Below are 15,023 nucleotides of genomic sequence, written 5' to 3' on the forward strand. Positions count from 1 at the left end.
CTTCTGAGATTTAAGGAGACCAACTAGAAAATTACCTAGAGAATTCAGAACACCTCACTTCAGGCCAAAAATGTTTTTGATTCCGATAACTGAGCCAAAGATATCGAGACCATGCACCCTACATTTAGCTGGAATAGATATTCTTTTTGGGGTTCTACCTCGCCACATACAAGGTCCCTGGAAGGACCCATTAGGGCTTTGCCGTGGCCAGGGTGAGGAAAGGGGACATGCCAAACAGGATCAGGGCAGCCTGGCGACATGGGAAAAGAGAGGAGAGGCTATTTTAGCCTCCTCTTTTTCCAATTAGGCAGAAGCAACAGCAGCAACAACAACAACCCCTACTACTGTGGCTGAACTAGCCCATATTTGACAAATGGCAGAGGCAGGATTAGAACCCAGGTTATCTAACTCCCATGCCCATGTTTTTTCCACTAGGCTATGTTGCGTCTCTTTCTCCCTGTTCCATGCATCTGGCCCCTTCTCCCTCCTCCTTCCCTCATTGTCTTTCCCTCCCTCTCTCACACTGAGTGATCAAAAAAGCAGTGTGGCCTGGTGGAAAGGGCATCGGTCTAAGAGTCAAAGCACATGGCTTTTAACCCTACTCGACTGTTGTGTGGTCTTGGGCAAGTTACTTCACTTTTCTGTACTCAGTTTCCTCATCTGTAAAATGGGGATTAAATTCCTATTCTCCTTCTTAGACTGGGAACCCCATGTGGGACAGGGGCTGTGCCCAAGGGGATTATTTTGTATCTTCCCCAGTGTTTAGTACATTGCTTGATATATTGTAATAGCTTAACAAATATTATTATTGTTAAAAGCTAATCTTCCTAGCCAAAGGGTGTTTATCTGGCCCAATTTATCTAGATAATTTGCTGGTTTATGCCTGACCTCAGGCACTCTGCTTCCCAACTCATACTGATTTTCCTGGATTGCCTCATCTGCTTAAGGAGGAAAACTTTCCTGGCTTCCCCTTTCTGCTGTTTATGTGACTGTAGATGAGATTTCCACCTTCAGAGGGAGAGATGGATTGCTTACCCCTTCAACTAATCCCTCCAGCTTCCCCTTCCCTCAACCTTCCTACTGCAAAAAAAGTCTTAATTACCTTTTAATCACCAGCCTCTTGGCTCTTCTCAGCAGTCTTTTCAAATTCCGAATGGTGAACTGTTCCCTGGAAATGGAATACTTCCGGAACTTCGACCATCTCTTCCTGAATTTCCCTTCTTGGAGCTCCCCTGGCCGGAGAAAAATATGCCATTTTTCCTAGCTCTGTTTTTGAAATCACAACCTTTATCCACTCCCTTCCCCAAAATAAGATTTAGCTCTGGTCCAGTTGGCTCCCAAACCCACACTCAGAGCTTAGAGAGACATGGATGGACTTTTTCCGGTGCAGCTGCAGGCATCAGGGGAAAGAGGGCCAAACTGGACACGCTGGGGCTTCGATCATTTCTCTGACTGTCACCCTTCCCCTGAGAGTGGAAGTAGAAGCAGCAGGAAGGAAGAAGGGAGAAGGGTATATTGTAATTCTTTATGTGTTTGTCTCTCCCTTTAGAATGTAAGCACCTTGTGGGTAAGGGAATGGTTACATTATTATTTTCTACATCTCAAACATCCAATACAGTGTGCCACACCAAGTGGGCACTCAATAAATGCTACTACTACTACTGCTACTACTAGTGTTGCTGGAAAAAACTCATTACCCTTTACGTCTCCCCTCCTTCCCTGGTGGTTAATGTTTAAGCATCTATGTTCTCCACAGCAGGAAAGGAGAAGGAAGAGGAATTCCATTCTAGGCATGGAAGGACATGGCACTTGAATAATGGCAGATGAACTGGCTTCCATGCATCTAGGGAAAAGCAAACTCAATCACTGCTAAGTGATTGTAGACTTCGGGGGTATCAGTTCCAACTCTAGAAAGGAAAGTGGGAGTCAGTGTTGACTGGTTTTCAAATCATCAATCCAATATGTGGGAAAAGCCAAAAGGTCAAGTAGAAGCTAAGCAACACCAGGAAAGGGATAGAAAACCAAACAAAATGCATCGTTTTTGCCCACTCCAGTACATGAAGCCTTTACAGGTCTGTCCCTGGAATGCTGTACAATTTTGGCCTCCTTCTGTCAAGAAGGAAATGATAAAGTTGGAGAAGGTTTAGAGAAGGGCAGCCAAGAAGGTCAGGAGACATCCTGATGATAAAGAGTTTTCCTTCTAAGGTTAGACGAAAGAGTTAGAATTCTTCCATCTGGAAAGATACAGGCTAGGAAAGGACAGGACAAATTCAGAAAATCATGAAGGGTGTTGGAGAGGGCAAACAGAATTCTTGTGCACAATCTCCCCATCCTAGGAGGAGGGGACAGCAATAGGAGCTGGAGGGAAGGATGTTCACAACAGGGAAAAGAAATTTATCACACAGTGGGTGGTTAGCATGTGGATTACCACAAGAACTGGACAGGTCAAAAATATCAGTAGGTTTTGGAGGGGTTTAGCCAAATTCATGGATGAGAGGTTCATAATGGATTCCCTAAGAGAAGTGTTAAAGATGTAGAGGGAGATATGAAGGATGACATTTGGTCTACCCCTAAACATTAGGCTGTATGTCAACGAGCGTCCCATTCACAAGGATCACCCAGTTTCTCTTATTCCCTTCTCATGCATCACCAGGTTCAGGGCAAGGGCCAAGAGGGTGGTGACCAGATCTGAGAATCCAAAGAGGATATTCATTCATTCATTCAATCGTATTTATTGAATGCTTACTGTGTGCAGAGCACTGTACTAAGCACTTGGGAAGTACAAATCGGCAACATATAGATATGAAATGAACATGATGGTTAAGGATGAGATGAAAAAGGGTGAAGTGTGCTCTGGGCCTAAGTTGGCTCAAACCTCTCAAGGGCTTTGGGTAAGAAGGAAAATCAAGCTTCGCAAGGTTTTTATTGTGAGATTGGAAGGGGGAAAAATAGTATTAAAGAGGCCAAATGTATAGCAGATTATCTACAAATTTGTTTGCAGAGTACTTAGAGAAAAGTCCTTCTCCACATTAATCCCCTCAACACATACCCACATATAGGTCCAGTCCTAGGAAGAGGGGGGTGGTTTTTTCGTTTTGTTTTTTTTTTTGTGTGTGTGTGTGTGTCTGGTTTGCAGGTTCCTTATCCCTCACCTGCTACAAGGGACCCGTCCCCAGTACCTGTGCTAGCAAGCTGACCCGCTGTAGATTTCTTCTTCCAGAATGCCCACTTAGGGCCCGTTTGTTTCACAAGGCAGGATTCCATGGCCTCTCCAGGGCCTCGGTCATTTTTATCCACTTTGTTCTCTTTCTTCTTAGACTTCTTAGTCTTTCTCTTCTCCTTGGAATTGTCCTGGCTTCTGGGTTGCTGATCCCACAGCCCTTTGCCCTGGAACACACATGACGTGATACATTTGACTGTCACAAAGGTTCTGAAGCACACAGTCGAGGGAGGCAGCCATTACTGTGGTAGTCAAGAAGCATTTATTAAGAGGTCTCCCACTATGTCTTAGATAATATGAATCTACTGAAACAGTTGGTCAGTTCCTTTGGGTTCAGTGTACCTGCTGCCAAGATCCAGGTAGAAGTAGCTGAAGTTTTACCAGTTGAGAAGACAGGCATAGAAATTAGATAAGAAATAATTTAATGGAAGCCTAAAGAGAGAAAAAACACATGTCCTGAGTGCCTGTGTTCAGTGCATTATATTTGGTGCTTGGAGAACACAAAATAGAAAATAAAACATATGACAGTGAAGAAACAGTGAAAGCAGAAAAGAGGAGATGTGGCTAACTCCATTATTTTTAACATTCACAGGAACTATAACAATGAATTAACTTTCCAGGCTGAACTATTGGGAAGAAATCCCTTTACTTTTAGTGATGTGGAAATCTGGCTTCAAAAGGATTCAAGTTCCAAATAAATGATCCAAGCTTCATTAAGAAAATCAGGTGAAAGCAGTAATGACTGGAAAACTGCATGGAACTTCAGATATTCCCTGAGGTTGAAGTGCAGCTTCAGTTTGTCTGGACAAAGTGAGGTACTCTGTGCCACATTTTTCCTCTCCAGAATATAAGGAAAGTAATCTTGACCCAACCTACCAGCATTCTCAACAAATAAACCTTTATTGTAAATATACAAATGATGCCATTATTAGATCCCTTAATATGCAACAGGTGGCATGAGTGAGTAAACAGTAAAGATGAAAACTGGAAGATTTACCTTCAAAACTGATCTGTGAAAGAACAAAGCCAACAACTGAACAAATTCATACTCTACACAGCCATCCTTCTTTTCAATCCCAATAATATTTGGCAGAGAAAATGGCTTTTTTCCATTGATGCCAAAGTATTGCTTTGTTGTCCAGGGAAAGAATCCAAACTGGGAAAAATATTTGATCACTACTGCTGCCTAAATAGAAAATGAGGAAAAAAAAATCTCAAAATGAATCAAAGATATTTTGTGTAAAATAACGCCCCCTAGGCTAGGTAGTAATATATCTAAGATAAATCCAAGCACAACTAGAAGAGGAGGGAGCAAAGTGAAGCACCCAATGTGTTAAAAACTCATTCCGTTTGTGGCCTTTGTTTCTATGAAATGCATTTCCTGAACTCCAGCCAAGCCACAGCCCCCACAGCCTGTATGTGACACCCCACAGCCCTAAGGGGACACAATGGTATTTTGAGTTTAAGGAACTGCACTCTTTGTACGTGAAAGGAGCTTGTTAGAAACTCCTTACCATTGGCTTTAGAGCACTCAATCAACTTACCATACCTACTTACCTCACTGATCTCCTACTTCAGTCCGGCTCACCCACTTCGCCCCTCTAGTGCCAACTTGTCCACTGGGCACCAACCTCATCTATCTCACTGCTGACCCCTTTCCCATGTCCTCCCTCTGACGTAGAACTCCCTCTCCTTCCAAATACATCAGACCACCACTCTCACCACCTTCAAAGCCTTATTAAGGTCACATCCTTTCCAAGAGGCCTTCTCTGATAAAGCCTTCTTTTCCCCAACTCCCTCTTGTGTCATCTACAAACTTAGATCTGTATCTGTATACTTGCAGTCTTCATTTCCTTCAAAATAACCTAATTGTGCCTCATTCTTGTCTCTCCTGCCATCAACCTCTTGCTCATCCCCTGCCTGAACTCCCTAGCCCTTCAAAATCCATCAGACCACACATTTCCACATCTTCAAAGCACTTCTGAAATTACAACTCTTCCAGGAGGTCTTCCCTGATTAATCTCTCATCTCCTCAGATGCCCCCTCCCACCACACCCTGGCCCATTTCAACACTTCCGAGCCGGCTGTGCACTCATGAACTCTCAACCTCCTGGGGCACTTGAATATATATCTAACATTCCATGTTTCTTGTAGACTCATACATAGCTCCTTTCCTTTTTTCTCCTATCTGCAAATTATTTTAATGCCAGTCAGTCAACTGTATTTATTGAGTGCTTATGGTGTGCAGAACACTGTACTAAGCACTTGGAATAGCACAGTATAAAAACATAACAGACACATTCCCTACTCGGGAGGAGCTTGTCTACCCTACCAGAAAGTAATCTCCTTGAGGTCAGGGATCATGTTAACTAACTCTACTAAACTCTCCCAAGTGCATAGTCTTATGTTCTGTACACAGTAAGCACTCAAATATAAAAGAATGATTGATGCTTGGGCTTTGGGCAACTCAGGATTCTATATCTGGTTATTCATCTGGGGATCTAATACAAGCAAAACTCTCTGGGAGAGATAAGAGAAAAGTGAGTAAACTCTCTGAGAAGAAAACAGGCAAGATGTAGAATAAGATGTTTGATTCAATCCATTTTTGTATTCAGTGCAGACAGCTCCATAAATGCCACTTTTCAAAACCTGCTGCTACACGTTTAGAATTAAAATTAGCTGTAAGAAAGACTATGCAAAGTTAAAGTCTAAGTCACGAATAATCATTGTACAGGATCAGGAAACCCTGGGAAAAATATTTCCTCACTTCATTTTGGCTCTTGAACATTCATTGTGGGAAAAGTAAAATGTGTCAGATAAGTCAACTGATCACAAGGTTCTGCCACAGCTTACCTCTGTGTAGAAGATCGCTGCCCTCCAGAAACATTTTGGGGGCCTGGGAACGGAAAGCATGGCCCACAGGAAGCACGAGATGGGAATCACCAGGGAGATAATTGAAGCTGAGACCACATGATTTAGAATAATCACAAAATAGCAAAACATTTCAGATTTTGATTCTAACAAATTGTACAATGCGAAACCTAATTTTATGAGCCGAGGAAGACCCCTGTAAAATTTATCCGACTGATCCAGTTCTTCATCGTAAAACATCCTAAAAAAAAAAAAAACCAAATGGTATCAGCACATGAATTGTTCTGACATGGGGCTACTCCTAGGAGTAACATATTTTGGATCAAATAAGAGGAGCCCCCATGCACCCTTTAAGGCCAAGTCTAATTGATGTTGATTTCATTGATTTAGTTCTCTAGGTATCTCCAGAAGGGAGGGTGGAGGAGCATAGAGATGCTATAGTTGGCATATTTCCTAGATGCATAAGTAACCAGAGTGAGTGCCATTAGAGAAGCAGCATGGCATAGTGGATAGAGAACCGGCCTGGGAGTCGGAAGGTCATGGATAATAATCTTGGCTCGACCTCTTGTCTGTGTGACCTTGAGCAAGTCACTTCACTTCTCTGTGCCTCAGTTACCTCATCTGTGAACTAGGGATTGAGAACGTTAGCCCCATGTGGGACAGGGACTGTAACCCAATTTGCCTGTATCCTCCCCAGCACTTAGTACAATGCCTGGCACGTAACAAATACCATAACTGTAATTATTATTAAAAGCTTCATCAGGCTGGACCAGACACATGGGTCAATGAAAGGGGAGACTAAAGGAATACCATCATTCCACATAATAAGCACTCAACCAACACAACAATTATTAATACCATCCAAGCACCCAAGCAGAAAAAGGGCTCATGTGACTGCTAAGAAGAAAGATCCCAGGGGATCCAGAGCCAGGGGAGAAGCTCAGAGATCTGGTTCTCCTAAGGAACGAATGCTTCCTCTTCCCTCCTAACCCTCTTCTCTACCTAAAATTCCCCATCACCATTGACACAACCACCAGAATCCCAGTCTCTGGTCATCTGTGACTCCTTTCTTTTACCTCCCATAGAGTTGGCTCTCTAAATCCTGCTGGTTCTTCCTTTACTAATGCACAGTTTTTCCCCTTCCTCTTCACTCTGACCACCACTTCCTGGTTAGGGACTCATCATCTCCCAGCTGGATTACTGCAACCCCTTCCTTATTGGTCCTGCCGCCTCAAGTTTCCCTGTCAACCATTGGTTTTGAAAGTTGTCCACTATCTTTCCTCTTACCTCTCGATTATCTTGTCTCACTACATCGCAGCTCACGCTCTTTGCTCCTACCAAGTTAACACAATAACCAGGGCCGTATTAATGTAGGGGTTCACAGGGTTGATGCCCAGGGCCTTGGAGTTAGAACAGTCACCACAAGGCAGCCTGTGCCTTTCAGTCTGCTTCTTAAAAAGAGCACTGCCTTTTAAATTGCAGGGAATGGGTCAACTTGAATTTCCCCGGCGTTCCTTTAATGTCTGTGCTGCCTCAGCCTCCTTGCCCTCCTCAGTTAGTCCAGTGGCAGAGGTAGTGACAGTAAACTGGTGCTAATCACCTAGGCTAATCACAGCCTGCCTTTAGTTCACCTACTCCAAGAGGAATCTTCTTGATTCCTTGGTTACAGAGGTCACTGGTAGTGAGCAGAAAGGGGGAAAGTGTGTTTGATGTTTAGGAGGCAGCTCAGGAGATTAAGTGGAGAGAAGCCTCCAGATAAGTTTACTCATAGAAAGTTATGTCACCCAACTTCTCCCTCTCAGCCTGCAGTCACCTTCACTTTAGAAAGAGCAAGCCTCAGCGCAAAATGTAAAGAAGTGGGGTTTTTTTGTGTGTGTGATGGTCGGTTGAGGGGGAGCGGGGAGAAACACACAATATCAAGAAACACCACTCGGTCACAGTGGGAATCTCCCTGACTCCTGCTCCCTCCATCTCTCCTCTCTCCTCCCCACTGGAAAAAAAGGCTCTCAGGCAGCTGCCAAGGCTACCCATAGCTCTCCTACATCTCTGCCACCATTCTGGCTGGTGGTGCAGTAATAATGTCATTGAGGGTCACATGGGACAGTCAAGCTTAGGACCCAAGTTCCAGTTAATGCAGCCCTGCCACTAACTGGTCCTTACTTTTGACTCCCCTGTCGCCTACGTACTACTCATGCTTTTCTCACTATATGGAACTATGGAACTCCCTCTCCCAATTAATTTCACCAAACCATATTCCTCCTTTAAAAAACACTTAGTCCAAGATATTTCCCTGACTAATCCTTGACCTTCCTAGTTATGGTACTTTCCAAGTGCTTGGTATAGTGCTCTGCACACAGTAAGCACTCAATAAATATGATTGATTGAATGAATGAATGAATGTGACTCCATCTCATTTACCCATGAGTATATCTGCTTATTAACCCATTTAATTTCTTACTTTCGGTTTAGTCATTTAAATATATCTGTTCTTCCTCTTCTACTTGACTCCCCTATTAGGTGGTAAACTCTTCAAGGGCAGGGACTATTTCTTTTGGGTGTCCAGTGTCATGCTCTTACAAATAAATACTGTGGAGGACGAGGACGATTGAAGTAGATTTTACACAGGCCACCCTAGCCATCCCACTCTCTCCTCTCCAACATGGCCGTGGCCAAGTCTTGCCAGGGACTGGGCTTCCGTGATCTAATTCAAATCTAAACTAAGTTTTCATGAGAAAATGTCCACTGAGAACAAAGAGAGCCTCTATGCATGTAGGGAATTCGAATTCCAAGATTTACTTAACAAGTCGCTTTTACCTTTTACGAATCAGATCCTCAGCAGTCAGCATAACTAGAGTTGATTTTGCAGGAATCTTGCTTGATATTTTATGAATAGGATCTTTGGTCTGCAGTGTGGTACTTCCTTGGTCGGACTGTGATCCAGCTCCTCCTGGGGAAGTGTCGGGGATCTGGTGGCCTTCACCTTCAATTTTTCCCTTCTTCATTTCTCCCCTAGTACATAATTTTAGAAAAAGCTTTGAAAATTAATAATGAAATCCAAAACAATCAAAGAAAAATCCCTACCCAGACTAACTCATTTGTTTAAATAAGAAAGAAATCATGCTTCAACACTCTGGCATGGCTCCGGCTATGTCACAACCAGACTCCGCACCAGTATCCCTATTTGTTTGTTTTGTCATACTTATTAAGCTCTTATTGTGTGTTAAGCACTGTCCTACGTGCTGGGGTAGGTACAAGTTAATTAGGTTGGACACAGTCTCTGGCCCACATAGGGGATCACATTCATAAGTTGGGGGGAGAACAGGTATTGAATCCCCATTTTATAGTTGAGAAAACTGAGGCACAGAGAAGTTAGGTGACTCGCCCAAGTCACATAGCAAGCAATGGGCAGAGCCGGGATTAGAACCCAGGTCCTCTGACTCCCAAGCCCATACTCTTTCCACTAGACCTAAGCTGCTTCTCTCTGCCTAAGGCCTCTCCAATCTATACTACAAACTGTTGCAAAGATCATCTTCCTCAATGCCACTTGGCACATATCTCAGCATGGCTCAGTGGAAAGAGCACGGATTTGGGAATCAGAGGATGTGCGTTCTAATCCCGCCTCTGCAACTTCTCAGCTGTGTGACCTTGGGCAAGGCATTTAACTTCTCTGTGCCTCAGTTCCCTCATCTGTAAAATGGGGGTGAAGCCTGTGAGCCCCACATGGGGCAACCTGATTACCTTGTGCTTAGAAGAGTGCCTGGCACATAGTAAGCATTTAACAAATACCATCATTATTATTAACACCTCCAAGATCCGCCTTTCCTCTCCATCCAAACCGCTACCTTGCTGATTCAATCTCTCATCCTATCCCGGGCTGGATTACTGTATCAGCCTCCTTTCTGATCTCTCATCCTCCTGTGTCTCCCCACTTCAGTATATACTTCACTCTGCTGCCCGGATTATCTTTGTGCAGAAATGCTCTGGGTCTGTCACTCCCCTCCTCAAAAATCTCCAGTGGCTGCCTATCAACCTTCAAACCAAGCAAAAGCTCCTCACTCTTGGCTGCAAGGCTGTCCATCACCTCGCCCCCTCCTACCTCACCTCCGTTCTCTCCTTCTACAGCTCAGCCCACACACTCCGCTCCTCTGCCACTAACCTCCTCACTGTGCCTCATTCTCGCCTGTCCCGCCGTTGACCTCTGGCCCACATCCTACCTCTGGCCTGGAATGCCCTCCCTCCACACAGCCACCAAGCTAGCTCTCTTCCTCCCTTCAAAGCCCTACTGAGAGCACACCTCCTCCAGGAGGCCTTCCCAGACTGAGCCCCCCTTTTCCTCTCCTCCTCCTCCCCTCCCCATTGCCCCCCTCTCTCCCTCTGCCCCACCCTTTTCCCCTCCCCCACAGCACTTGTGTATACTTGTACATATGTATTACTCCATTTTATTAATGATGTGTATATAGCTATAATTCTATTTATTCTGATGGTATTGACACCTTTCTACTTGTTTTGTTGTCTGTCTCCCCCTTCTAGACTGTGAATCCGCTGTTGGATAGGGACCATCTCTATATGTTGCCGATTTGTACTTCCCAAGTGCTTAGTACAGTGCTCTGCACATGGTAAGCGCTCAATAAATACGATTGAATGAATGAATCTCTCTCCTCAAAACTTTGTAGCCAGGAAATTTGTCATTTCTTTCTGTTTCATTTCTCTCTAGCGCTTAGGAGAGTGCATAGTCCAGTGGGCACCTGATAAATAATACTAGTGTTATTATAAATACAACTAAAGAGTCTCACTTGCTCAGTCCTTCAGCTAGTCCTTGGTGGTCCTGCAGTTAAATACCAGATCCACATCAAATCCATGTCCCTATGCAAACTAATGCCTTAATGCATGCTGTATTTCCACTACTCTTGGCATTAAATCAAGTATACCCAAAGGGCCATATTTAGTCAACTTATTTTTTGAGCCAAATTATGTAGGTAGATGAAAACAACATTAGTGTCTGCTGTGTAACTGGCTCAGAATTTGTAATTTTATGGAACTTCCGTGGAAATCCAAGAAAGGAGTTCTCTGTTGCTCTTCAAATCCCCACTGTGAAACAGATTCAAATCTGGTGATGCTGAATCCTTTTGTAAGTTTGTTTACATTCACCTGGGTACCACGGTCTCCTTACGCGATGGAGAATATTCTCCTGGAGGCTGTGGGCAGGCTGCTGACAGAGCTTCTTCTTCCTCCTCAGGCCATATACACATATCCTTCCCGGGAATTTGCTGACTTGTTGAGTCCGATTCCTTTTCCCCAGGAACCTGTCCGTCTTCTCTGGGTAGTTGCTGATTCTCCGATAATTTATCCTCCACAGGTGCTGCCTTTTCCTGTCCTATAACTGATGGCATTTTCACTTTACCTCCCAGCTTGATACTGTAGTATCTCAAAATGCTCGCTTTGGTGGCTTCTTTTCCCTGCAACAATATTTTAAATCTCCACTTTCCAGCTGAAAAAGCATAATGCTCAGTTGCAATTAGGGGAACCAATTGTAAATATATTCTAAACATTCCACACAATGGATAAGTGTGAAAACTTCATCATTATGTGTCTATTTCTAATCAGAATATGACTTTGTCAGATGGCCAGGGATGAGGACTAAGTTACTATGAGTTGCACATATGACTGCACCAGGCATATGAGAACATTTCAGAAGTATCTGATGATTTCTTCAAGGTAATAGAAGTTTAAGTCCCATTTTGGCTCCTTTTACCTACCTGGCTCCAGTTCTTGTACAAAATGAGGAAGCATTCTAGATGCCAAACATTTCATTTGGAGCTTAGGAGTAAACTTTGATTTCAAGAGAATTGAAAGTCGGGGAGGGGGCGGGGGGTGCAATGAAATGGTTTTCAGGTGTCTGGGAGTCTCAGGAATCCTTGCCCCATGGTGGGATCAGTTCCCAGCAGGCTCTGAAGCTGTGGGGAGGTTTGGGAGCACTGAGAAAGAAAACAGTTTCTGCTCCCTTCTGCAGGGCTCCCCACCTGGCTGTGCCTTTCTTCTCCCTTCTTCCCCGACTTGGCTTTGGGCAAATGTTGGAGACGAGAAGTTCATTTGTCTAGTCCAAAGGATGGACCAGAATAGCTACAGCTGCCTGCCCTGCCCCAAAACTGCATAATCTAAATTCTTAGGTGGCTGGGAGGGAAAGATCTCCATTTCCACACTTCCCCCTAAATGAGGCAGAAGCTACTACAGAGAATAAATCAATAGGTGGCTTGTGAAACAATATGCCAGATTACTGAACTATTCGAAGAGGTAAAATTGAGAGAATTTTGTTCTTACCCTATTATGTGCTCTTCTCAACATACACCTTTCCATTTTCAACACTGCTGATACATCTAAGTTGTCTTTACCCAAGGAATTCAGTGTTTCCGTAATGTCATCCAGCAACACTTTCCCAAAGACCCCAAATAATTTGAGGATGTTGATTATTCTACGCATTATATTTTCTGTGGAGAAAAGGAAAAAATGAAATGCTTTCAAATATCTTTTAAACACTTTTCAACTACCAAAAAAACCTCCTCTAAATTCTCTAGAGTATAAGTTCCTTATAGGTGGGAAATGTGACATTAGTTTTGTATTTCCCAAGTGGGTGATCAATAAATACTATTACCACTATACATACATTGATATGAAATCAATTCTCTAGAAATGTCCAGTGAACATGTCAAAAATAGCCTGGCCCTACGAGTGCAAGGAACAAGTTAGTTATGGCAAAGTAAGAAGCAGAATGGCTTAGTGGATAGAGCACAGGCTTGGGAGTTAGAAGTTCATGGGCTCGAATCCCAGCTCTGCCACTTGTCTGTTGTGTGACTTGGGCAAGATACTTAACTTCTATGGACCTCAGTTACCCATCTGTAAAATGGGGATTGAGACGGTGATCCCCACGTGGGACACGGACTGCGTCCAGCACAATTTGCTTGCATCAGAGAAGCAGTATGGCTTAGTGGAAAGAGCCCAGGCTTGGGAGACAGAGGTCGTGGGTTCTAATCCCTACTCCACCACTTGTCAGCTGTGTGACTTTGGGCAAGTCACTTCACTTCTCTGTGCCTCAGTTACCTCATCTGTAAAGTGGGGATCAAGACTGTGAGTCCCATGTGGGACAACCTTACTACCTTGTATCTACCCCTGTGCTTAGAACAGTGCTTGGCACAAAGTAAGCGCTTAACAACTACCATCATTATTACTATTATTATTATCCACCCCAGCTCTTAGTACAGTGGTACTAGTAAGTACATAGTAAGCACTTAATATATACCATAATTACTATTATTATTGTGTTTAAGAACTTCTTGAGTGACAACTGTGCTAAGCACTGGGATGGATACAAAGTAGATCAGAACCAAAGGAACCAAAGGGACTATTCAAGTTTTATTCTCCCATAAACTGGAAAGCCATATCAAATACTATCAGTTTGGCTTTGAAATCTCAAATCTATATCAACTGCTTCAAAGCTCAAGCTACCTGCTCTGTAAGAACTTCATAGCGTTCACAATAATGACAACTTATTTTGGAAAAATGAAAATTAAGGCAGAGCTCTCTTACCTGACTCTCCTAAGTTTTCTTCTTCTTCTTCATCCCCTGTCTCATCTTCATCTTCAAACGTATTCAGTGTTAAATCCCCTGAGTCAGAGCAAATCAAAGGTAAATAGAAAGGCATTAGAGAAGCAGCATGGCCTAGTGGAAAGAACATGGGCCTGAGAGTCTAAGGACCTGGGTTCTAATCTCAGCTCCACCACTTGTCTTCTGCGTGACCTGGGGCAAGTCATTTGCCTATGCCACGTGACCTATGCCTCAGTTACGTCGTGTGTAAAATGAGAATTAAGCCTGTGAGCTCTTTATGGGACAAGGACTGTGTCCATCCAGAATATCCAGTATCTCCCCCAGCTCTTACTGCAGTGCCTGGCATGTAATAAGCACTGAACAAATACCTTAAAAAGGTAAAACTCCATTCTTATGAAATAAACTACATCCCAGACCCCAAATAAACCTTTTTGTTCACATTTTGGGAAGGCCAAATAAAATGCCTGTTCCTTTCCATTGTCCAACTTTTACTGTCCTTCTTCACCCAAAAGTTTGCCCCCATTCTCCACCAATGCTCTTAGTTTAGCTTCCTCAGGCTAGAGATGAGAATTGAGGAAAGTCACTAAATGACTCGGCTTTATCTTTAATAAAAATGTTTCCAGTTACTTGTTTTGGGGTGTTTAAATTTACATAGTATTCCTTTTCCATGCCAAAGCAGAAAGTCTCATATGTGGGCATCAGAGGCATAATTAGATTATTATTGATACTTGCCCCGTGTGCAATTTCATACACTCTTATTCCCTTTCCCAGTCACCTTTATCCATGGCAAAAGGCACTGCCCTGAGTAACTTCTGTGGTCCTCCAGAATTGACCAAACCATTTGAGTAGGAAGTCCTAGAAAGTCCCTGAAAATACCTTTAGAGTTGCATTACCAAGGTTTTCTAATTAGGTCGAATATCTCTGCCTATTCTGCACTCATCTGATTCTGCAGGCTTGAAACTGACTCATTTACGCTGCTCTGATTCTGGCCACAGTTTCTGAATACCAAAGGCCAAAATCTGCATGCTTATAATGACAGCTAAATTGAGACTGTATTTTTCCCCATGAAAATGAAGCGGCAGTAGAGAACACAACAGACAAACAGCAGAGCTGTCCCCTAGCCCGCCAAACTCAAGCACATCCTCTAGTAGATTTTTCCATCTGTTTAATTTTGAGAGGCTAGGATCAATTCTGCATAGATACCTGTGACGATACCTGTGACTTCTCCGGACCATAACACATGGCTGAGACAGTGAGTTCAGCCAGGTTCACGTCTGTTTCTAGGGCAAGACTGAACCAAATAGGGAACATGACTGAAATTCCTCCTCATACA

At 43.5% G+C, this 15,023-nt stretch overlaps 1 protein-coding gene across 1 annotated transcript in view; it reads right to left on the reverse strand.

Annotated features, from left to right (window-relative positions):
- LOC119931648 (piezo-type mechanosensitive ion channel component 2-like) overlaps window positions 1-15,023 on the reverse strand; it is a 71,503-nt gene that overhangs the window by 16,124 nt on the left and 40,356 nt on the right. Inside the window, exons 33-40 of the mRNA XM_038750477.1 lie at window positions 13,673-13,750; window positions 12,410-12,576; window positions 11,240-11,547; window positions 8,906-9,100; window positions 6,074-6,332; window positions 4,218-4,406; window positions 3,180-3,387; window positions 1,103-1,232 (exon numbers count right to left, since the gene is read on the reverse strand). Coding sequence (XP_038606405.1) covers window positions 1,103-1,232; window positions 3,180-3,387; window positions 4,218-4,406; window positions 6,074-6,332; window positions 8,906-9,100; window positions 11,240-11,547; window positions 12,410-12,576; window positions 13,673-13,750 — 1,534 coding nt within the window. The remainder of the gene's footprint in view (window positions 1-1,102; window positions 1,233-3,179; window positions 3,388-4,217; window positions 4,407-6,073; window positions 6,333-8,905; window positions 9,101-11,239; window positions 11,548-12,409; window positions 12,577-13,672; window positions 13,751-15,023) is intronic.

The sequence above is a fragment of the Tachyglossus aculeatus genome, chromosome 8, assembly GCF_015852505.1.
Source record: "Tachyglossus aculeatus isolate mTacAcu1 chromosome 8, mTacAcu1.pri, whole genome shotgun sequence".
In the NCBI taxonomy this organism is placed as follows: domain Eukaryota; kingdom Metazoa; phylum Chordata; class Mammalia; order Monotremata; family Tachyglossidae; genus Tachyglossus; species Tachyglossus aculeatus.